The sequence below is a fragment of the Rhincodon typus genome, chromosome 28 (genome assembly GCF_021869965.1).
Source record: "Rhincodon typus isolate 14 chromosome 28, sRhiTyp1.1, whole genome shotgun sequence".
NCBI classification, from domain to species: domain Eukaryota; kingdom Metazoa; phylum Chordata; class Chondrichthyes; order Orectolobiformes; family Rhincodontidae; genus Rhincodon; species Rhincodon typus.
In genome coordinates, this window is record NC_063359.1 from 36,228,322 (window position 1) to 36,252,527 (window position 24,206).

Sequence of the window (24,206 nt, forward strand, 5' to 3'; positions counted from 1 at the left end):
AGTAGGAACTGCAGATGCTGGAGAATCTGAGATAACAAGGTGTAGAGCTGGATGGACACAGCAGGCCAAGCAGCATCAGAGGAGCAGGAAAACTGACGTTTCGGGCCTAGACAGTTCTTCAGAAATGGGGGAGGGGAAGGGGATTCTGAAATAAATGGGGAGGGGGGGAGGCGGATAGAAGATGGATAAAGGAGGAGGTAGGTGGAGAGGAGACAGACAGGTCAAAGAGGCGGGGGTGGAGACAGTAAAGGTGAGTGTAGGTGGGGAGTTAGGGAGGGGATAGGTCAGTCCAGGGAGGACGGACAGGTCAAGGGGGCGGGATGAGGCTAGTAGGTAGGAGATGGGCGTTGGGCTTGAGGAGGGAATAGGTGGGAGGAAGGACAGTTTAGGGAGGCAGGAACAAGCTGGGCTGGTTTTGGGATGCAGTTGGGGGAGGGGAGATTTTGAAACTTGTGAAGTCCACATTGATACCATTGGGCTGCAGGGTTCCTAAGTGAAATATGAGGTGCTATTCCTGCAACCTTCGGGTGTTATCGTCGTGGCACTGCAGGAGGCCCAGGATGGACATGTCGTCTAAGGAATGGGAGGGGGAGTTGAAATGGTTCACAACTGGGAGGTGCAGTTGTTTGTTGCAAGTCGAGCGTAGGTGTTCCGCAAAGCAGTCCCCAAGCCTCCACTTGGTTTCCCCGATGTAGAGGAGCCCACATGTGGAACAGCGGATACAGTATACCACATTAGCAGATGTGCAGGTGAACATCTGCTTGATGTGGAAGCTCTTCTTGGGGCCTGGGGTGTGGGTGAGGGTGGAGGTAAAGTTTGCTGTGTTCGTAGATGGTGCAATGTTTAATGCTTCACAGCATTCCAGTCTCTTCCACAAATTTATGATCCTCCCTTTCTTATTTCTGTAAGTTTACCCGGAACATACACTTCTCCCTCTCTTCTTGTTAACTCTCCCACTGGCAACTCATAGAATTACACAAAATGTAAAGTACAGAAACATCCATACAGCCCATCTCATTCATGCTGGTTTTTAAGCTCCACATAAGCCTCTTCCCACCATTTTTCATCTAACCCTAAAAGCATATCTTTCTATCCCTTTGTCCCTGTTTATCCAATTTCTTGTTAACTGCATTCATACTTCTTGCCTCAACTACCCTCTCAGTTGCAAGTTCCAAGCATTTTGGAAAATACTATTTTCTCCCCTCCTGTCAGTTCTGAGGGTTCACATTGTTTGCTGAGGTAGAGTTCCATCTATACTGAACAACTATCAGAACCTCTCAATTGATCAAATTTTCAACAACCAGTGATTCTTTGGAAAGAACTTATCTGCCGAAATATCTTTCCCCTATCTAATGAATATGTAGGAAAAACAGTGCATTGCTGGCAAGTTCATTGTTTATTCACCATTCCCAAGTGCCATCATAAAAGGTGTTGATGAAGTTTCTTCTACGGTTTGAGGTGATAATTGCTGTTGGTTAGTGGCTTTCAGAATTTTAATCCAATGGCAGCAAAATGGAAAGGCAATTTATCCATAAGTCCTTGTGTGACATGCAGAAACTGGTGTTCCTACACAGTGCCACATTTGTCCTTTAAGCTGGTAAAATACTTCTGTTTCAAGACATTCAAAGGTTTATGGTTAATGTATTGAATTGTAGTCTAAGACTTGATGACCACAGAATGCGCGTACCTAAAGTGGCCAAACAGGTTGATTATTAGCCTGTAAATCCGTCCAATGTGCCCGTGCCAGGTGAAAGAGTTAGAGAGTCTCTTGCTCAGCCATGCCTGATGCAGAATGGCGTCTGTGACGATACAGCGTCTGGTGACAGGCTGGCTATCTGTTCCATGAGAAACTAGGCATGGAAACCACATGTAAGCGAGTGTTTTATCTGTCTCTAGGCATGAGGTGAGGGAGAAAGAAGAATTGGTTTACTCAAGCATTACCGTTCTTACCAGTTACACAATGCAGGATGTGTCTTCAGTTGACATTTCCTCAAATTTTTCCTCCCTCGCCGTGTGTAAAACCTTTTTTTAAAAATGGAAACTTTTGTTATTTGGTCTTCAAAAGTGGGCACGAGCATTTATCTGGCTGTCCCTAATTGCCCTTGAACACGTGCTTGCTGGGCCATTTTTAAAAATTCATTCATGGGAATGTGGGTATTAAGGACGAGGCCACATTTGCTGAGCATCCCTAATTTCCCAGAAAGCAGTTAAGAGTCACAAAGGAAATTAGAGAACCAGATGTGTTTTTCCCAACAATCGACAATGTTTTCATAATTGTCATTAAACTCTTAATTCCAAATTTTTACTGAATTCAAAATCCACTATCAGGATTCGAACCCAAGTCTCCAGAACATTACCTGGGTCTCTGGATCAATAGCGTAGCAATAAAATCACTCGGCCATCGTCCTCTGCTTCAGAGGGTATTAAGAGACAAATACATGGATGTGCGCTAGGAGATCCATGTAGGCTAAACAAGTAGGGACAGCAGATTTCCTTTCCTGTGGGAGTAAATGAACCTGTTGGGATTTTGCTTCGATCTGGCAGTTTAATGATCAATATTAATAAGATGACCATTTTATTCTAGATTTATTAAATCATTCAATCTAAATTCCCCCATTGGCAATGAGAGGATTTGCTTTTGGAGTATTAACCTGGGTCCCTGGACTACTTGTTTACTTAGATTATCAGTATGCTAACATTGCTCTGCACCACCCCTTGCTCTCAAAATGCATGAGTGATCCGCAGCTCAAATTCCATAATGCATTGAATCACAATAAGGTGGCAGAGGGAGACAGAGGTTTGAAGATATAAGATAATTCATCAATTAAAATGGTAATACAAACCTTCCTCTATACTATAAATATATTCTAGGATGGTGGGAATGCGGAATTTAAACCTCTCCTAGCTATTTTAAGTATACTTTAAATCTTATGCTCTGTTAGAATTTCTGAAAGCACGTCAGATTTGTTGCTGACAAACAATAGCATGATTTATAAGAGGCCTTCATCACATTTGCAAATAAAGTTAACTGCATAATACTGAAAAACATTAATACTAATCTTTCCCCCACTCTGTGAAAAATCAGCACTATCAAACGCCTTCAGCCACATTACTCACCAGATCCTTTTAAAATCTATGCTATTTGTCGGAATAATATTAGCAAAACTAAGGACAAAACTTGAAAAGTTTTGGAAAGGAATATCAGAAAATATATAGTTGGCATTTATATAGCACCTTTCACCTCATGATGCCCGAGGCAATGAAGCTAGTTTGAAACTTAACTACTGTTGTAACCCCAGGGATCACAGCAACCAATTCTTGCACAGTAAGCTCCCACAAGTGATTTTGGTTGGGGTTAAAATATTGATCAGGACAGTAAGGAGAACGCCCTTGTTTGTCTTCAAAATCATGCCATGAATCTTTTACAGCCACCTGAGGGGGAAAATGGGGCTTTAGTTTAACATGTTATCCAGAAGTAAGCACCTCCTGAAGGTGCACCACTCTTCAGTATTTCACCGCAGTGTCAGCCATGAATTTTTGGAAAGTCCCAGAGTGGGATGATGAACCCACAACTCTGATTCAGCAGTAAGAATGATACCCACTACTGCTAATTCTAATGTTGGATTGCATTAAGAAATTGTCTATGTAATTCAGTCTTTTCACTTTCACTTGGAACTTCCTGGATTTTATATTAAAACCTGCACAATATATGATAGTTGTGAAGGTTTTGCAGAAGCTTGTCGTGGCTTGATGGTTTCTCTATTCAATTTTGTGAACAATATGTTGCCTTCATCTGCTACGTACTGGAGATGGTGAGAGAATGTCTTGTTGATCCTCTGTCACAGATGGTGTTGAGGACATCCACAGTGTCATGAACCAAGATGTTGAAGATGTCCTCAGTCAGCTTCAGCTTCACAGTTAGTTCATCATCAGCATATTGAACCCACTGGCTCTCTTCCTCTTCGAGTTCTTGAATCTAAAGAGGAAAGTCATGTTACACTGAGAAAATCACTTATGTTTCTTTTCTTTCCCCACTTAACTCAAGCTCAGTAGCAGCAGAGTGTACTGTCTACAAGACCCACTGCAGAAATTCACTAAGGCTCCCTAGACAGCACCTTCTAAACCCATGGCTACTTCCATCCAGAAGGACAAGGGCAGTAGATACATGGGATCACCACCACCTGCAATTTCCCCTCCGAGCTACTCACCATCCTGACATGGAAACATATCACTGTCCCTTTGGTGTCATTGGGTCAAAATCCTGGAAATCCCTCCCTAACAGCATTGTGTGTGTGTCTACAGCACATGAACTACAGTGGCTTAAGTAGGCAGCTCATCACCACCTTCTCAAGGGCAACTAGGGACGGGCAATAAATGCTGGGCCAGCCAGTGACGCTGCTGTTCCAGTACTGAGAAAAAAACTTCAATCTCCCAAAGCCAATTCTGGGCCATTCTGGAAAAAGTGCCAGGAGATCTCATCTGCATATTTCTTTTGTGCCACCAAGCTGTTCAACAGCAGAAGTCATCACCACAGGGTCCAATCAGAATTTCTTCTGATGTGTGTCCACATGTACAGGAGACATGATCAAGATTGGGAACGCTGGCAGAGTTTTTCCCTTCCTTGCTTAGGTTTATTAAAACTGACTGTAGCACTGAGCCACAGTTCATATTTGTGCCAACTGAATGCCACCCTGGCTGAGGTTACCTCAGGCAACACAAACTGAACTAAGGTACTTGCTGTTCTATTTTAAATTCATTCCCAAGATGTGGGCATCACAGGCAAGGTCAACATTTATTTCCTATCCCTAACTGTTCTTAAAGGGGTGGTGAGCCACCTTGTTCAATACAACTGAGTGGCTTGCTAGGCCATTTCAGAATCAATCATTGCTGTGGGTCTGGAATTACATGTAGGTCTGACTTAGCAAAGATGGAAGATTTCTTTCTCTAATGGTCAAAAGTGTGATCATGGCTTTGGGTTTTTATGGTTGTTGTTATAGCTCAGGCTAATGTAAACTTAGACTAACAAGTGTGAAAATGCTTTGAGGTAAAATGCTTTTACTCAAGGACACAGGTACAGTTTAAAATGGTTTAGTTTTGTAACTTAAAATACACCTTTGTATGTTAGTTTTATATGATTAATTTGAACTTTAACTTGTTTTACACACCAACTATAATTTTTTTTATTCATTCATGGGATGAGGGTGTCACTGGCCAGGCAGCATTTATTGCCCATCCCTAATTGCCCAGAGGGCAGTTAAGAGTCAACCACATTGCTGTGGGTCTGGAGTCACATATAGGCCAGACCAGGTAAGGATGGCAGTTTCCTTCCCTAAAGGACATTAATGAACCAGATGAGTTTTTCTGACAATCAACAATGGATTCACAGTCATCATGAGATTCTTAATTCCAGATAATTTTTAAAATTTAATTCAAATTCCACCATCTGCCATGGTGGGATTGGAGCCCAGGTCCCCAGGACATTATCTCGGTCTCTGGATTTACAGTCCAGCAATAATACCACTAGGCCGTCGCCCCCCTTGTGGCATCAGACATGGTTCATTTTGTTAAAGATTATTGACAGGCTTTGGAATTTTGGCAAATAATTAGCTGGGGTGACGGTTAATCTTGAGAAATCATTACACAACAGACAGACACGCAAACAGCTTCATAGGCGCCATATTAAAGATATATAAAGTTGGTAGGTTGAAATGGATAAGCTGTTCCAAAAAGACCTTCCAAAAGTGATTGCATTTCAAAAAATAAATCAGAAGACAATGTCACGAAGATGACTATCACTTTTAAAGAAACTAATGAGGGAATGAGCAAACATTGTGTAGTCAATCTGGGATTGATTAAATGCTGTTCACACAGTGGCAAGTTAATTAGAGATCATGATAGCTCTGGACAGGCACAGGGGATAGTGTTTTAATTCATTCATGTGTTGTGGGCTTTGCTGGGCCAGCATTTATTGTCCATCACTAACTGCCCAGAGAGAAGTTAAGAGCCAACCATATTGCTGGAGGTCTGAAATCATATGAAGGCCAGACCAGGTAAGAATGGCAGATTTCCTGTCCAGTGACATTACCACTACGCCACAGTCTCCCCCTATTAGATGCAAATAAGTGACAATTTCTTTGGTTTGATGCACAAAAAGGAAGGCTAAAGACAGAGGGAGAACTTCAGTCAATATAAGAGAATGATAAATGTGTTCCCAGACAACCACTATCACTAGCTGGTGTCCTGAACCAGATTGACAGGAAAAAAAATTGCATTTGTCAAATATTGTTTCTTTTGTGCCTTTTATTGATACATTTAATAAATTCTGTGACACCCCATGTGAAAAAATATTTGTATCCAGAATGGGTCTTGTAATTATTCAGGACTAGTGAATTTTGGATTGGCTGTCTATAATTGTAATTCATTGAGGTCTTACAATTAAATTTAAAAAGAGAAGCCCAAAACCTTACAACAATAAGAGCATACATAACCAGTTAAAAGAGAACAAAAACAAAATTGCTGGAAAAGCTCAGCAGGTCTGGCAGCATCTGTGAAGGAGAAACGTTACGGGTCCGGTGACCCTTCCTCAGAACAGTTAAAAGAGAAATTGACCATGTGGCCAAAATAGTGCGTGAGTCTTGTGCCCTACACAAAGCAAAAAATGTTGTTATCATATTTATCTTTCCAAATTCTTTTGGCCCCTTTTCCTTCATCTTTCAAATAAACTTTTAATAATCTCCTCAAAAGGAGTCAGAAATACAATAAAAACCTGCACCTCCTGCGCTCATCCTGAATGCAATAAAAACTCACAAACAACATTATTTTTTAGGTGGTTATCACAGTGTCCTCTGACGCAACTCAGCTCAGGCCTTGGCTGATTTAATGAACTGACTGTAGGAGATCCAATAGAAACTTGCAACCGCACACTCCTTAGTGACGGAAGACTGTCATGACCTCCCTCACTGGCCTGAGTGCAGCCTCCAGCACAAGGACAGCCTTCAATCAACGTTAAAAAGATTCTCGGAGTTTCAATTACACCAGGTGTTTGAACTGAACAAAATAGCCAGACCTATCAATCAGTTCTAAAACGGCTTCATCTGTCAGATGGGACCCTCCTCCGAGGCCAGAGGTGGCCATTAATTTAATGCATCAAGGCTGTATTGTGAGATAAACATATCAGTCAGTCTGGACTGTGCAGTGTCTACTGCCCGAGAGCCCATTATTTTAACCCCGTGCATTTTGACCAGCAAGAAATAATCCAATAAATCTTCAATTGGTTGAAAAATAATGGAATTGTTATTTAGTGAAAAAGTAATCCAAAAACTATAAAAATGAAATTGAAATGTCCGAAGATCATTTGACTGTGCCAGTTTGCTACCAATAGTTAGAACAAACAGATGAGGCTAAATTCAGTGTGGAGCTGGAGGAACACAGCAGGCCAGGCAGCATCCGAGGAGCAGGAAAGTTGACGTTTCGGGTCGGCTGCCTGGCCTGCTGTGTTCCTCCAGCTCCACACTGTGTTATCTCTGACTCCAGCATCGGCAGTTCTTACTGTCTCAGGCTAAATTCAGTTCCAGGTTCCAGAACAAAAAGAGATGGGGAGTGATAAAATAAGAGCCCATTGTGCAGGGGGCAACACATTAACATGGATAAAGAATTTCTTAGCTAACAGGAAGCAGAGTATAGGAATAAAAGGGTCTTTTTCAGGTTGGCAATCTATAACCAGTGGAGCACCACAAAGAATAGTCCTTGGTCCTCAACTATTTAAAATCTATTTTGGATGAAGGGACCAAAGGTGTGATAACTAATTTTTCCAATTACGCCAAAGTAAGTAGGAATGTATGTTGTCAAGGGGAGATAAAGATATGGGTAAATGGATAAACATTGGTTAATTGAGTTGTCAAAAATTTGGCAGATAGATTATGATACGGGTAAATGTGGACTTGCCATTGTTTGCAGAAGGAATAGAAAACAAGCATATTATTTAAATGTAAACAGATTATAAAACTCTTTGGACAGAGCGATCTGGGTGTCCTGGGACGTGAATTACAAACAGTTAATATAAAGGTTCAGAAAGTGATTGGGAAGGGAAATAGGAAGTTGTCAGTTATTGCAAGTGGAATGGTTTATAAAAGAAGGGAAATTTTACTGCAGCTATTCAGGGTGAAGGTGAGACCACATTTGGAGAAGTGTGTACAGTTTTGGTTTCCTTATTTGAAAAAGTTCAGATAAGGTTCATTCTACTCATTCCTGGGATGAAGAGCTTATCTTATGAAGAAAGGCTGAACAGCTTATGCCTACACCAACTGGAGTTTTGAAGAATGACAATTGATCTTATTGAAATATGTCAGATCTTGAGGGGAGTGATAAGGATGGATTCTGGGAAGATGTTTCCTCTTCTGCTGAAGACTAGAAGTAGGGGACACCATCTCCCATTTAAGACAAAGGTGAGGCAAAACTTTCCAAGGGTTTTGTATCCGTGAAATACTCTTCTCCAATATGTAGCAGACACTGGGTATTTGAGTTTCTTCAAAGTTGAGGACAGAATTTTGATAGACTGGGGAGTTGAGGGAGAGACAGACAAGAAGGTGAAGTTAAAACAACAAGTCATGATCTTGTTTAATAGCAGATCAGGCTTGCAAGGCTGAGTGGCCTACTTCTGCTTCTAAGTCCTTTATTGCTATGCTTTTGGGATGACAGCATAAAACTGGTAAAATTGTCACTCATTAAACACCTTTCAAAATTTTCTGACAGTTGTCTTCTATGAATACAAAATGAAGAGAGATGTTCAATGGGTAGCCAAGCATAACTGGTCAAGATCAACATTACTCCCAATGTGTTAACCTAATGCCCAATTCTGTCTCCCATTCCTCTGGCTTAAGTAAATTAAGTTATATTCCTCTCTGTTTTTCTACCATGTAGGCCTGGATGATTCTAACCCCTTAGCTTAGATTGGGCAGGTGATTAGTTACCTAAATCTCTCTCTCTCTGGAGGTATGCAAAGGTCACAAAGTCAGTCCCCTGAAACATTTGCTTTCCTTAGTCCAGAAAAATATCTTCTTCCATCTGAAATTAGGAATTCCCCACTGGCGAACAGATAATCACACTGGAAAGTCAGAGGTAAAAAAAAATGTGCTATTACACTTAGCAATGTGCCAATACTTGATTGACAAGCATTCATGGCACCAGAGTGAGCATGCAGTGCAACAGACTCAGAGACACCTTGTTCAAATACCAGCATCTGGGCATGGCTAATGGACAAGGCAAAGATTAATGTGGGGTTTTTTTTAGATGCAGTGTTTGGTAATGATTTTCTTGGTTTTACAGTTGCATCGAAATGCCAAGATATACTAATGACATAGTCTGTCCTACTCCGTATACCAAGAAAAGTCTTTTGCCTTTATCTCCAAGGAAAGGGGGAAACACATACAGTGGGAGGTGTCACCCACTGTCATCAATCTACTTATCTATGGTGATGGAATAACATTGGAACAGCCATGTTGGTAATTTGACAGCCTTTCTTCTTAATTATAAAGATGGCCATGGCAGAGAAAGTATCTGATGAATTATCCTTTAGAAAATTCCGCTTCAATATCACAATTGTCAATCTCATCAGAGATCTATAAAACACAGCAAAAGGTATCAAGAAATATTAGTAAATGTGTAAACAGTTCGTTTTGCAATAGGAAGAATTGTGCAACAATCCAGTTGCTCAAAGAGAAAGTTTGATTAGTAGTTTCAAAGCTGGTGTTAATGGAGAAGATATTGGGCTTGGTTCACATCAGAATTCAATAAGTCTTTCATGCATCAGAGATGGATAAAATGAGTACCTTCTGTCTGGAAAATTGAGACTTTATATGCAGTGACGGTTCTCAGACTCTGCTGCCTTGTTCATCAATGAAATAGAGATCAGTATCATAACCAGAATATATTTAAGTTTGCTTTATTTACTCATGAGATGTGGGTTTCAAATGGCTAGGCCAGCATTTATTACCCACCCATAACTGCCCAGAAGTGTCAACCACATTGTTGTAGGTCTGGAGTCAAACTGGGTAAGGTTGACATATTTCCTTCCCTAAAGGCTATTCATGAACCTTTTCACAACAGATTTTTGTTTTATGGAATTCAAATTTCACCATCCACCATAGTGGGAGTTGGATCATTCTCCCCAGAATATTAACTCAATATTCTGGATTACTAACTCACTGACATTACCACTACAACATTGCCTTCCAAAGATATAACAAAATGGATTTTTTGTGTCACCTATATCACTTCCATCAGAATACACTACCCCTTTAGAATCCTAGATAAAAGTGGCACATGATGACCAAGTACAGTTTGATGGACAGATCATTTCTGGTCATTTCTGCTCTGTCCTTTCACTCAACCCTACCATGACTTGATGAAGACAACTGATATTGACCACATGCTTACCAGGATGATGTCAACCCGGTCCCTTTTGCTCTTGCAATACTTTGTCAGTTTCTGGAGCTTTTCCCTCATTTCCAGGTCATTTCTGTCCAGATTTAGTAATTTGGCCACTTTGCCTTGGATGAATGACTTCAAAGAAAAGAAATAAAACCTTTTATTTTAGGCCTACAACTTTGAAATCATCCTAAGGAAACATTCTGACAAAGTTTCTTTGAAAAGAGAGACAACTTGGAAATCACTCTTCTCCGTACTGTTTGAAACACATGGATGATGCTCAGCCAGTGAACTCTTCCTCTCTAAAATTCAAAGAATTATCTGATATTTTAGAAGAATTGATTATTCAGTGATATACTACACAGACTTTCAGAACACTTAAACAGGGTCCATCAATATTGGACACCCTGAGGACAAATAAGCAAATCAACCCCTCAAGGATGTATGTTAGTATTTGTCAGGTGATCTTCCTGTCGAGTCAACTCATTACATAGGAACATAGAAACAGCAGTAGGCCATTCAGCCCCTCGAGCCTGCTTCGCCATTCCATAAGACCATGGCTAGTCTGTGGCCTAACTGCATATTCCTGCACAGGGCTCATATCCCTTGATACCTTTGCTCAATAAAAATTTGTCTGTCTCAGATTTAAATTTAACAATTGAATTAGCATTGACTGCTGTATGAGGAATGCAGGAATGTTTGAAACGTCTTTGAACATCTACTCTTTGTGGATGGAAGTGCTTTCTAATATCTCTCCAGAATGGCCTGGCTCTAACTCTTAGACTATGTCCCCTGGTTCTAGAATCTTCAACCAGTGGAAATTGTTTATCTTTATCTGCCATGTCCTCCCATGTTACTATCCTAAACACCTCGATTAGATCATCCCTTAAATTTCTAAATGCTAGAGAATAAAGGCCTAATTTGTCTAATCTCTCCTCATTACTTAATCCTTGAAGTCCAGGTATTATCCTCCCTCCAGGGCCAAAACATCTTCCTAAGGATTACAAGATACTTACCAACATCTCACTCTGGGAAACCAAGAACAAGAGTTCACAATGGATAGCAACATTTCTGTCAGTTCATTAAAACATTAGGTTGTAAAGAAAGTTGAGATGGGGAAGGCTGGAAGGAAAAAGACAGAAAGAAAGAGAAGAAAGAATGAAAAATTAATAGAAAGAAGGGTGGTGGAGGACAGTAGGAGGGTAATAAAGAGAAGGACAGAAGGAAGAAAAGAGAGATGGGTGGAAGGACAGAAGGCTGAATGGAAAGAAAGAAAGAGAGGGAAGGAAGGGCATAAAAAAACAAAGAATAGATTGATGAAAGGATGGAGAGTGAGAGAGAAGAGGATGTAGAAAGGACAGGAGGAAGGACGGAATTAAGGAGCAAAGGAAAGAGAGAGAGAAACTTGGGTTTTTTTGTCTTTCATAACCTTAGGATGTCAAAGTCATTTTTAGGCCAATGGAGTATTTGTCACTGAGAAAATGTTAAAGTTAAGAAGGAAAACAGGTATAGTACCTTCAGTTGCCTTTGCTGCTGTGTATCAGGAACAAGGCCAGATAAGAGTCCAGCCCAGGACTTGTGTTTCAGCCATGGATATGGTTTGGACATTAGCTCCTTCATTAAGAAGTTTTGAAAAAGATCAGAAGTCAAATCAAAAATAACCTAGGTGAATAAGAGAACACAAAATCTGATATAGTTGACAAAAGTGCTGAAAAATGCTGCATATTTCTGATTTATCCATAATTTGGCAATCCTAGAAGAAAATGAGTCGGGGAAAGAGTCAAAGCCATCAGAGTTTCATGAAAAATAAGTTGGCTGCTTAGACTATGTCTTCCCGGTTTGGTGTTGTGTATGAAAGAAATTACTTTTCACTGAGACTGGGATTCTCGTTTACCAGAACACAAGAACCAAAAGGAAACCGAGCTGGCTTAGATTCTGAGACACCTTCATCTAATAGTTGCCCACCTTAGTGACCGAGCATGTCTTGTGAGAAGCTTTTTTCTGTTTTCAGCCTGTTCCTAATCATGGCAATGGACTAAGAAAGAATATCCCAAAGCGCTTTACATCTAGTTAAGCTTTTGAAACCTGTTACTTTTTTTTTTATTCATTCATGGGATGTGGGTGTCGCTGGCTAGGCCAGCATTTATTGCCCATCCCTAATTACCCAGCGAGCCTTTAAAAGCCAACCACATTGCTGTGGGTCTGGAGTCACATGTAGGCTAAACCAGCTAAGGATGACAATTTCTCTTCCTAAAAGACATTATTGAACCAGATGGGATTTTCCTGATGATCAACAATGGTTTCATGGTCGATAAATGCAGAGCTGGAAAAGCACAGCTGGTCAAACAGTATCCGAGGAGAACGAAAGTCAACGTTTCGGCCCAAAATGTTGACTTTCCTGCTCCTTGGATGCTGTCTGACCAGCTGTGCTTTTCCAGCTCCAATTTATTGACTCTAGCTTCCAGCATCTGCAGTCCTTACCGTCTCCAAATGGTTTTATGGTCGTCATTAGACCCTAATTCCCTTAATGTTGGACTCAAAGCTTTGAATCTTTTTTCCTCTACACAGATGCCATGAGATTTGTTGAGTATTTTAGTACTTCCTCTTTTCATTTGGATTTCTAACATCCACAGTGATCTAATTTTATATTGTTGGAGCATTTTGCTCTGCGTGAAAGAACCACGTAGAATGTAGAATACAGAAAAAAGTCATTTGCCCAAGTGGTCGGTGCTCCCTTTTATGCTCCCCACCAGATTCTTCCTCCCACATGTCTTCAGTTAACCCTACTTTGTGTATCCTCCTATTACTCTCTCCCTTATGTTTATCACTTTTCCCTTGTAAATGCATTTCCATTATATACTGGCATTGCCCACCGAAGGCTATATATCCTTAATTTAATATAAAAACAGAAAATGCTGGAAACTCGCAGCAATATCTGTGGAGAGAGAAAGAGAGTTAATGCATGAAGACTAAGGCCATTCATCAGAAAATTTCAAACCTGAAATGTTCTGATGGATGGTCACAGACCTTAAATTTCCTTCTTCCTCCATAGATTTCTAGCAAGCGCAACACCTTGCTTTTTTATACCCTTAGTTCAACTTAACTGTGAGGGGCTTTCATATTCCCAAATGTTGAGAACACCACTCATAGACTTAATGTTCACCTGCTCGTGCACTCCCTTGCTTTCAGTATGACCATCCTTCTCATCAGTCTGCTCTCGATCCTCAAACACATTAGTCGTGCTGTAATCTTGAACATGACAACATTGGTTCCACAGGACATTGATGGCTTTGTCAACCAACTGCTGAACTTCCATGAGGTTATAAGGTGCAGCAAAAACAGTTTCCTTTGGCTTCCTACAAGTTCCTGAGCACCACCGGTCCAATGCAAACCTTTGCCCTGGCGTTTTATTGTCCAAGAAAGGCTGGAATCCTTTGTATTTTTCACTGCTGACATCCTGGCTGCTTCCAAAAGTACCCATGTTAAACATCTCATCAAGTGGCTTGCAAGAGAAAGACAACACAATAGACAGCAAACCTGAATTAAAATTAGGGTATAGTATACAAAGCATGTTCATATTATGGCTTTCAACGCTTCAGAATTTCCTGAAGAGCTTTATTCCAAATTGCGCATTTTTAGAAAAGTAGTTACAGATGTAATGTAGGAGGTGCAAGAGTCAATTTGAGCACAGCAAGGTCCCAAAACAAAATGCATTAATGATCTCTGTTTTACTGAAGAGGCTTAGGAACAAATATCAGCCAAAACACCAGCAATAAGCTAGTTCTTCTCAAAATAGTTTTACAGAAGATCACTTGAGAGCTAATCAGAACCTTTTGTTTTAAGTTAATATTCTGACTGAAAGGCTGCAGCTGTAACAGTACTGCATCAGGCACGTCAGCCTTGATTACAAGGTCAAGTTCCTGGAGTGGAATTCAAACCGACGATCTTCCAACTTACGTGGTGAGAGTACTCCACAGTTGACCTCAAGTAAAGGGCCGTGGTCAGAGAAATATACTAACTCATCCTTAAAGTGACTGGAAATGATACAATGCATCAATGTTATGTGCTTTATGAACTTCATTATAGGTCCCATAGAGTACAGAAAGCATAATATGCAGGTGACGGTAAAATAGGTGGGAAAGTAAGCTGCAATGAAGAAATAAGAACTTTAGGTGAATGGGCCAAAATTTGGCAGATGAAGTTTCACATAGATAAGTAAGACGTTATCCATTTTGGTTGGAGGAATAGAAAGGCAACTTATTATCTAAATACAGAGAAATTTCAGATTCAGTGCAGATGGATCTGGGTATCCTTGTGAAGACTAGTATGCAGGTACAGCAGGCAATAAGGAAGGCAAATGGAATTTTGGTACTTATTGCTAAAGGAATGGAGTACAGAAGTAGCAAAATTTTGCTGTAACTCAACAAGGCATTAATGGGGCCCAAACTGGAATATTGCATGCAGTTTTGGTCCCTCTACTTGAGGAGGGATGTCAGTACAATGGAGGCAGTTGGGAGGAGGTTCACTAGATTGATTCCAGAGATGAGGGGTTTGTTTTATGAAGACAGATTGAGCAGTTCAGGTTTATACTCTGTAGAGTTTAGAAGAATGAGAGTGACCTAATTGAGGTATTTAAGATCTCTAAGGTTTTTGAGTAGATTTGTAGCTTGAGTTGTGGATGTTGTGGTTGGTTGGCTCGCTGAGCTGGTTCATTCTTCTGCAGACGTTTCATTACCCTGCTGGGTAACATCATCAGTGCAGCCTCCGATGAAGCGCTGTTGTGTTTTCCTCGCCTGTTATTTAAACTCTGGTGTCCGTTGAGGTGGGTTACCTCACTTCCGGTTTTCTTTCGCAGTGGAGTATATATAGCGTCTAGCTCTATGTGTTTATTGATGGCCTTCTTCATGGAGAACCAGGCATTTAGGAATTGCCATGCTTGTCTCTGCTTTGCCTGTCCCAGGATCCTGGTGTTGTCCCAATCAAACTGGCAGGAACCTGGGACAGGCCAAGCAGAGACAAGCACGGAATACCTAGAGGCCTGGTTCTCCATTAAGAAGGCCATCAACAAACACATAGAGCTAGACCCTAGATATACTCCACTGCAAAGGAAAATGAGGTAATCCAGCTCAAAGGTCACCAGAGTTTAAATACCAGGCGGGAAAACACAACAGTGCTTCATCGGAGGCTGCACTGATAATATTACCCAGCAGGCTAATGAAACGTCTGCAGAACAACGAACCAGCTCGGCGAGCCAACGAACCACAACAGGTATATAAGATATTAAAGGGAATGGACAAAGTAAATGTAGAAAGGATGCTTCTATGAAAGAATGAGAAGTTACAATTTTAGGCTAAGGGGTAATAGATTTAAAACAGAGATGAGGTGAACTTACTACTCTCAAAGGGTCGTGAATCTGTGGAATTCATTACCCTGGAGTCTGGTGGATGCTGGGGCATAGAGTAAAGTTAAGGAGGAGAGAGACAGATTTTTATTTAGTGATTGGTTGAAAGGTTATGGAGAGTGAGCAGGAAAGTGGGGATGAGGCTGAGATGAGACCAGCCATGATGGCATTGGATGGCAAGGCAACTATGAGGGTCTGAATTGCCTATTCCTGCCCCTACTTCTTATGTCTGTATGATCTTATAAAATGTGAGTCCTAGAAACATAGAAATTCAGAGCAGGATTGGCCATTCTGTCCTTGATCCCATTTTGCCACCCGATATGGTCATGGCTGACCCTCTTTCTCAATGTCATATTCCCGCTTTCTCCCTGCACCACTTGACACCTTTAAAATCTAAAAATATTTCTCTTCCTTGAATATAATCAGTGACTTGGCTTCCACAGACTTTTGTACTTATTGGAATATGGAAGAATGAGAATGACCTCATTGAAACAAAGAGTCCTGGAAGGTTCTTGCCAGGGTATATTCAGAAACGTTTCTGCTTGTGAGAGAGTCTAGGACCAGAGGACAGAATCTCAGAATGAGGGGTCGTGCATTAAGACAGAGATGAGGAGGAGTTTCTTTTCTCAGGGAGTAGTGAATCTGTGGAATTCGATACCAGCAGGCCTGTCAAGGGTGAAACATTAAGTATATTCATGGCTGAGACAGACAGAATTTTAACCAGTAAGTACATCAAGAGTTATGGAGAAAAGGCAGGAAAGTGGAGTTAAAGATTATCAGAACAACCATGATCTCATTAAACGGTGGGGCAGATTTGATGGGCTGAATGCACTTCTGTCCCTGTGTCTTACACATGGTACTTTTTTCTTTAAAAGATACATCTATTTTGTTCGCCCTTCTCCATTCTTTCCACATAGCCTTGCAATTCTTCAACTTACAAATACATTTCCAATTCCCATTTGAAAGTTACAACCAAATCTGCTTATGCCACACTACCAGGCAGTACATTCCAGACTGTAGCAACAAGCTGCTTCAAACATAAATCTCAATGCCATTGTGGTTCTTCTTTTAATTATGTTGAAACCTTTCTCTTATCTATGTACAATAGTGTATTTACTTACAGTCCAATTCACCACAGTCCGAGGACAGCAGATATTATTTGCATCTAATTTTCCATGGTGTTTCCTCTTGATTTGGGCATATTCCTTTGCTGAATCATCCACCAATTTTGCTATTAAATTTTCAGTCACATTTTCAATTCTTTCTTCAGGACAGCCATCCTTTGCAATTCTAATTGGATCTTTCAGCTGTATACAATTTATTCTTGAAAGGTCAGGAACACTCATGAAGGATTTGTCATGATCTCTTTGCCCTTTAAGTGGTCCACTGTTTTGCTGAGCAAGTTTAATAAAGTCTTGAGTGTTTTGATGCCCATCGAGCCTCGTTCCCCTTGTTTTTTTGCTGCTCTGATTTTGCTGCTGTCTGATCCCAGTCAATTCAGCCAAAGTTTCTTCCACCAGATATTCCATGAGATGTTCTGTAACTTCATTCACCAACTGTTCACTGCTCTTACCCCGAGGATGTTGCAATACCCATGAGTGGTCCAAGCCTTCTAAGTAGGCATGGAAGTCCAACTGCAAATCTTGTTCCACTTGGGCATCCACCAAATCTTGACAACCAACAAATGACTCCACTGCCTTTGCACATTCCACAATTATTTGTTCCAGTGCAGGCTCATCAATACCACTTGGATGTGGATCTCCTTGGCCAAGTTGGCAGGAATATAGCTTTTTGACCTTCAGCTGGTAAGTATCTTCCTTCTCATTTTCCTTCTCTTCAGATATTTCTTCAAAGCCATGAGCTTCTTTCAATTCATTGTCCAGGTTTTTGTACTTTTGCTCACATACTCCATCACAGAATAAGTCTTCGCCATTTGTGACACCTGCATCAAATTCATAATCAACCCATGGATTGCCATGAGTGTTAAAACTGCCAAAATTATTCATACATTTAAAACACTTCACACCCCAGAAGACTCCATCATAGTCACCTTTTGGTATAGTCACTTCTACATCAGCACAGCCACCCTGGTCAAATGATGTATGCCTTTCACACTGTAAGGTATCAGGTTCTCCATGGCTTGCTCGCATCTGGTCTCCAACATTATCAGCCTTTAAAGGATCAACCATTTGTTGGTCCTTTCGAGGTATGTGAATTCCTAATGATTCAGGCAAAAGAAGATTTTCCTCATCCAACTGTGTGCCAGTTTCCTCTCCACTTATTTTTAATGGGTGCTCAAGTTTCTCTGTTGTAGCATTGACCTTCCCTTCACCTGCTGCTTCAATGGGAGGAGGAAGAAAAGCAGTGAAATTATCAGCATTCACCAAGCTGTGTTTTTCGCCTAAAGATGGTAACTTCTCATTTAGCAAAGAGTTACCAACAGATAGCGGTTGTAGGCCTTCAGTTCTATCAAAGATATTTTCTCTAATTGAAGATGGAAGCTTATTGCTGATGCAAAAAATATTTTCTCCTGGAGATTGAGGAACGTTTTCAGTTTCAATAGCACTATCAGCTTCATCTGGAATGGGAAAGGCTTCACTTTCACATAAAATTAATTCATAAATTGGAGAGCTTAAGCCCGTTGTATTGAAGATGCTGTCTTCCTCAGCTGAAGATAGCAGCTCCTCATTTACAGGTGAGATTTCTTCTACAAGAGATGGCTGCTCCCCCTGAGCCAATAAGCCAATTCCTTTCAGTGAAAACAGATCTTCTTTGCTTGAGGATTCCCTTAAGACTGGAGGTAACATTTTGGGACTCCGTAATTTCAGTTTTGCACTCAAAGGTAGCAACTCATCACCTTCAGATGCAATATCATCAGACCCAGGTGACCTCTCTGCTCTATGCGGGGCCATTTCTTTAACTGTTTCACTTCTTAACAGATTTGTTTGTTCCAATAAAGATGGTGAATTGCCATTTGTGCACAAAGTATCACTTGCAGGTGACTGTATCACTTCATTGGATAATGGACCCAAGCCTTGGACCTTCAAGTTTTTTTCAGTGCTGGCATAGTCATGCACGTCTGGTAGGGAGAGCACTGGTGAAATAATCTCTGCAGTCCAGCTGCCTGGAGCCATTTGAGCAGTTGCTAAAGCTGCACTCTTGTGCAGGTAATGCCTGCTTCTCAGGGAAAGTGGAGTTGCAGTTGGTTCCCAGAAATTACCATCCTTTCCAAAGGGCAGTCCAGCAGTCATCATTTCTTCACACTCCACCACTATTTCAGGTTTAAGCATTTCATTCTGTGCCACTGGGGCCTGCAATGAAGTCTGGAGGGTCGATGCAGGCCTGAAGCTGGAGACATTTTCAGAATGATTAGGCAATCCAAACCAATCTTTGGTGATTTCTGAATTTTTGACAACATAATTTGGTTGTATATTTTCATGTTCCATTCTTTCTTCTGCTTCCAGGCTGATTGTGTTACTCAGTAAGTGGTGAGCAGAGGCTTGCGATAAATTATCTGCTGCTTGGGGAGCGACATTACTCCAGGCATCATGGAGTTGCAACTGGGGCTTCCTTCCAATCAATGATCCTGTTGGTTTTGATGATAATATCATCACATTTCCTTCTGTCTCAAGTAGAATAGAAGACTTTTCACTCCAAGAGTCATCAGTGTCTTTAGTCCTCTTGCAAGCTGAATTGTCTGAGTTGCTATCACACAAGATTTCTTCCCTGCAGTTGTCAGATGAGTCTAAAGATTCAATAACTATGTCTGAACTTTGTGATGATTCTGCAGACCCACAATGAGTAAGCATTTCCAATTGGCTTTCCGCACACTGATTCCCATCATCTGGCACAGAGGAAGGTAGAAGTTGGGACACAGGACACTGAGATGGTTGGTCACTAATCTGAGACTTACTCAGTGGACAGCTGACATCAACAGATCCTATTGCCTCTTGTGGTTTCAATATCTTTTCCACACCATTAGCCTTTTCACCTGAAGTGCAGTAAGAGTAAGGTAAGAGCATGTTCAAAACTGTATGACGGTTGGCGTTTCTAAATGTTCACCTCTAAATGCAGGACAACCATTTTCAGGTCCGGTTTCAATCTCAGAGACACAACACGTTATGAATCACATCTAGCGATTAAAAGATAGCAAACATCTTTAAAATATGAATTATTTTATGAGTCATTGTACATCCCCTTACCCTGCTTTGAAGGTACGTTTTGTGATTGAAGGATCTCAGCACTAGGTTTTGCTGGATGTTTCAGAATGTTAGACCTAAGCAAAAAAGGATATTTTCTATTAATAACTGCTCTCACACATTGTAAAAAATAATTCACATGAGGTTTTATCAGCAGTTTAACACTTGGTCGTTTTGCTCAAGATAATAACCTTCACAAAATTGAACAGAGAAGGTAAGGAAAGAGGAAGGATCCAGATTCACAATGGACAGAGAGGATGATAAATTGAAAGGTAACCACTTTGGCTCACATTCAGAGTGACATTAGTCACTAGCTCAGATTTTGGTTCCTTTTCTTGCTTCGTTTTTCCAATTTATCTAAGTTCTTTGTTGTTTTCATCTCATTGAAATGTTTAGCATTTTGAGAAAGTTTGACAAAGTAGATTGTTAGCCCTGGTTGGAGAGTTAGCCCAGAAGAGGAGAAAGTTCCTTGCCCAAAGGGTTGTGAAGTTTAGGAATTCTCGCTCTTGATGCTGTTTGTTCAACAAAAACAAGGGGTTTGGGGATTGGGCAAGTTAGGACTATATTCACTGGAATTTTGAAGAATGAGGGAGCTTCTCTTCTCATGGAATCCTATATATTTCTAACGGGACTAGACTAGATAGGAAGGATGTTCCCAATGACCAGGGAGTACAGAATCACGGATCACAGTCTAAGGATACAATGTAGGCCATTCAGGACTGAGATGCGGAGAAATGTCGTCACCCAGAGAGTGGTGAGCATGTGGAATTCTCTGCCACATAAAGTGGCTGAGTCAAAAACATTAAGTGATTTCAAGAAGGAGTAGTTATAGTTCTTATGGCTGAAGGCATCAAAGGGGAAGGAGAGAAAGCAGGGACAGGGTGCTGAATTGGATAATCAACCAGGAAATTATTGAATGACAGAGGAGGTTCAAAGGGCAGAATGGGCTCCTTTTTTTGTTCATTCATGGGATGTGGGCATTGTTGGCTGGGCTAGCATTTATTGCTCAAATTGCCCCTTGACCTGAATGCTTTGCTAGGACCATTTCAATGGGCAAATAAAACTCAACAATATTGCTATGCATCTGGAGTTACATATAGGCTAGACCAGGTGAGAATGGCAGATTTCCTTCCCTAAAGGGACATTGGTGAACCTAATGGATTTTTATAATAATCAACGTGGTCGCTATTTGGCCAACTTACTTTTATTCCAGGTTTTTATTGATTTCAATTTTCACTATCTGACACGGTGGGATTTAAATCCATGTTCCCAGAGCGTTAGCTGGAATTCGGGATGACTAACCCAGCGACATTATCACCACACCTCTGCCACCCAAGGAGTCCCATGTTTCTATGAAGTAAGAATTGAAAGGGAAGGTTCAGCCTTGATCTCAGTGAATTGTGATACAGGCTTGAGGGACCTGCTGAAGTGTTTCTGTGTTCTCTCTACATTTTTAATTGCTGGTCCCTTTTCATTGGCTTTCTTGATTCATTTCCTCCTTCTCCTTCTGGTTCCTTCTGTTCTCCTGCTTTGATGCTGCTCATTATTTCACTATCTGGAGTAACGGCATCCAAAGGGAGGCAAGGACAGAGATAAAACAACTTAGCGAAAGCGGCTTTGGAAGGTGGGAAATCAACAGTTTTTGGCTATGGCTCATCTTACTGCCTTACTTCCTCGTAGGACCGACAGTCAAGGAGCTGCAACCTCGAGGCTTAACTCCAGTTTTTGTTCAACCAGGTCTGTTCCGTCAATGTTGCAGTGTAACGCATTCAGTCTGTGGATGTGGGCATCTCTATTTTCAGACCCATCCTTGCAGGAGACTAGTTGAGAACGAGGGGAGGCTTGGGAGTAACAGGCGAACATTTGGGGCAGTGTTGCAAGCAGGTTGATGAGGGTAAGGAGGCTTTTTTAAGGAGAGAGATGTACCATCCCTAACCCCAATGCATTAAGGCAGCTGGGTTTAGCAGTGCCTGTCCAAAGGACTCTTCCTGCACTGCTCTCTTCTCTGAATGACAGACTCAAAATTCAGAGTCAGCGTTCAGGACATGAAAACTGAGTGTGACAACACGGACACTCTGTGACACTCCAGCAACTGGTCTATGGGCAGCAATCAGGAGCAGAAACCCCAACAGAATTTTTCTCAGTCCCTCCCACTCAGACACCAAGTGGGACCACATCTGCCACTGTCCTTGCTAACCACTAGCTCAGGACCTCCGATTCTAAATGTTCATCTCCAAATGCAGGACAACCATTTGCAGGTCCGGTTTCAATCTAAGAGACACAACACGTCATGAATCACATCTAGCGATTAATAATGTCCTCCACACTTCGAAGAATGGCAAGATCTACATGTAATTTTTTTTTCCCCGCTGTAATCTCAGTACCTCAGCAGCTGAGGGAAAGGCTTGTGCAGCACTGCCATAGGGGCTTTAATTTGTGGCTTTGAAATGAGGTAAAACTCAGCATCTGAAATCAGCTCAGCTTTTGTCTTACTGATGAAGGCGTCGTACTCCTGGGGGAAAATAAAACAACAGCAGGAATGACAAAATGTTACTGTCACAAAGGCTGGGCAAATAGTCAAAACACAGACATCAGGATGGCATCAGAGCAAGGCTGCAGTCAGCTGGCATTTCAAACAATTATCACTCTTCAGTTTGACTGGCCCCAGACTTAGTAATATTACAGAGTTGCTTAACTGAGATCATCCAACAGTCATCTCTTTTTACATCTGCAAACATTTTTAAATTTCCGGCATTTATCATACATAAATATATCATGGAATCCCTACAGTGTGGAAAGAGACTATTTGGCCCATCAAGTCTGCATGTGCCCTCTGAAGAGCATACCACCCAGATCCCAGAGCCTACCCTATCCCCATAACCCTGCATTCACTGTGGCTAGAGATAGTAGGAACTGCAGATGCTGGAGAATCTAAGATAACAAGGTGTAGAGCTCGATGAACACAGCAGGCCAAGCAGCATCAGAGGAGCAGGAAGGCTGACGTTTCAGGCCTAGACGGCTAACCCACCTAGCCTGCAATTCCTGGAAATGGAGAGCAATTGAGCATGGCCGATCCACCTAACCTGCGGATCTTTGGATTGTGGGAGTACCTGTAGGAAACCCACGCAGACACAAGGAGAATGTGTAAGCTCCACACAGGCAGTCACCAGAGACTGGAATCGAACCTGGGTACCCAGCACTGTGAGTCAGCAGTGCTAACCGCCAAGTCACTCTGCTGCCCAAAGTTGCTGCATAATTCACAATGCTGCTGCACAGAGTGAGTAACAATAGCTAACTGGCCATGAGAAGCTGTGGGACAGCCTGAGGTAAAAAAAGAGAGGTGCTATGTAAATGCATGCTTTATCTTCAAGGGCTACGACACCCATACGTTGTTCCCTTTGACATACACAACAAACCTCCAGCTGTCTGCACAGATCAGCTTCTTCCATCTTTAACCTTTCCCTTCGCCGCCTCTTCTGCTCACTCTGCAGGTCACCCAACATCGCCTTCCCATTTGCCAGTTCACACTCCAGTGGGGATATCCGGTTTTCTCCAGCACCTTGTTTCTGGGCTGTCTCTGGAAACAGAAGAAATTGTTCATTGATTGATCAATGAAATGTCCCACTGCTCTCTGTGGTGCTGTGTAACTCAGGAGTGAGAATTCACCCCTCATATACCGTGGCATGTCTTTATTCTTTCATGGGGTGTTGGTGTCATTGGCAAGGCCAGCACTTGTTCCTCACCCCTAACTGCCCCTTAAACTGAGTAAATTGCTCCACAGAGGGCAGTTAAGAGTCACTTCAACCTTGTTGGGATCAGTGTTCTGGAGAACTGAAAACCAAGACATTTCAGAGGACATTTAAGACAGTTAATAGTCATTGCTGTAAGTCAGAGAGGGGAAGGGTGGCAGATTTGCTTCCCAAAAAAAAGACTTTAGGGATCCAGGTGAGTTTTTGCAATAATTGATGACAGTTGTCATGGTCACCATTTTTCAATGATGACGAGACTTTCATTCCAGACTTTCTTCATTGGCTTTAAATATCACCAGCTGCTGATGTGAGATTTAACCCCATGTCAGTCACTCAGACACAGGGACAGGGGTTTTATCAGGGCCCAGTAACTGGAGCCCAAGGGTCAAAAGGTCCGTATTTGAGTCCAGTTGGGGAGGGATTGCCAAGCTA

At 41.5% G+C, this 24,206-nt stretch overlaps 1 protein-coding gene across 1 annotated transcript in view; it reads right to left on the reverse strand.

Moving 5' to 3' along the window:
• Positions 1–749: 749 nt before the first annotated feature.
• LOC109918901 (centrosome-associated protein 350-like) overlaps positions 750–24,206 on the reverse strand; it is a 148,180-nt gene continuing 124,723 nt past the window's right edge. The window contains exons 22-30 of the mRNA XM_048613401.1: positions 23,442–23,602; positions 22,410–22,537; positions 20,029–20,102; positions 16,948–19,817; positions 13,589–13,927; positions 11,941–12,087; positions 10,435–10,560; positions 3,805–3,976; positions 750–2,022 (exon numbers count right to left, since the gene is read on the reverse strand). Coding sequence (XP_048469358.1) covers positions 1,991–2,022; positions 3,805–3,976; positions 10,435–10,560; positions 11,941–12,087; positions 13,589–13,927; positions 16,948–19,817; positions 20,029–20,102; positions 22,410–22,537; positions 23,442–23,602 — 4,049 coding nt within the window. The 3' untranslated portion in view covers positions 750–1,990. The remainder of the gene's footprint in view (positions 2,023–3,804; positions 3,977–10,434; positions 10,561–11,940; positions 12,088–13,588; positions 13,928–16,947; positions 19,818–20,028; positions 20,103–22,409; positions 22,538–23,441; positions 23,603–24,206) is intronic.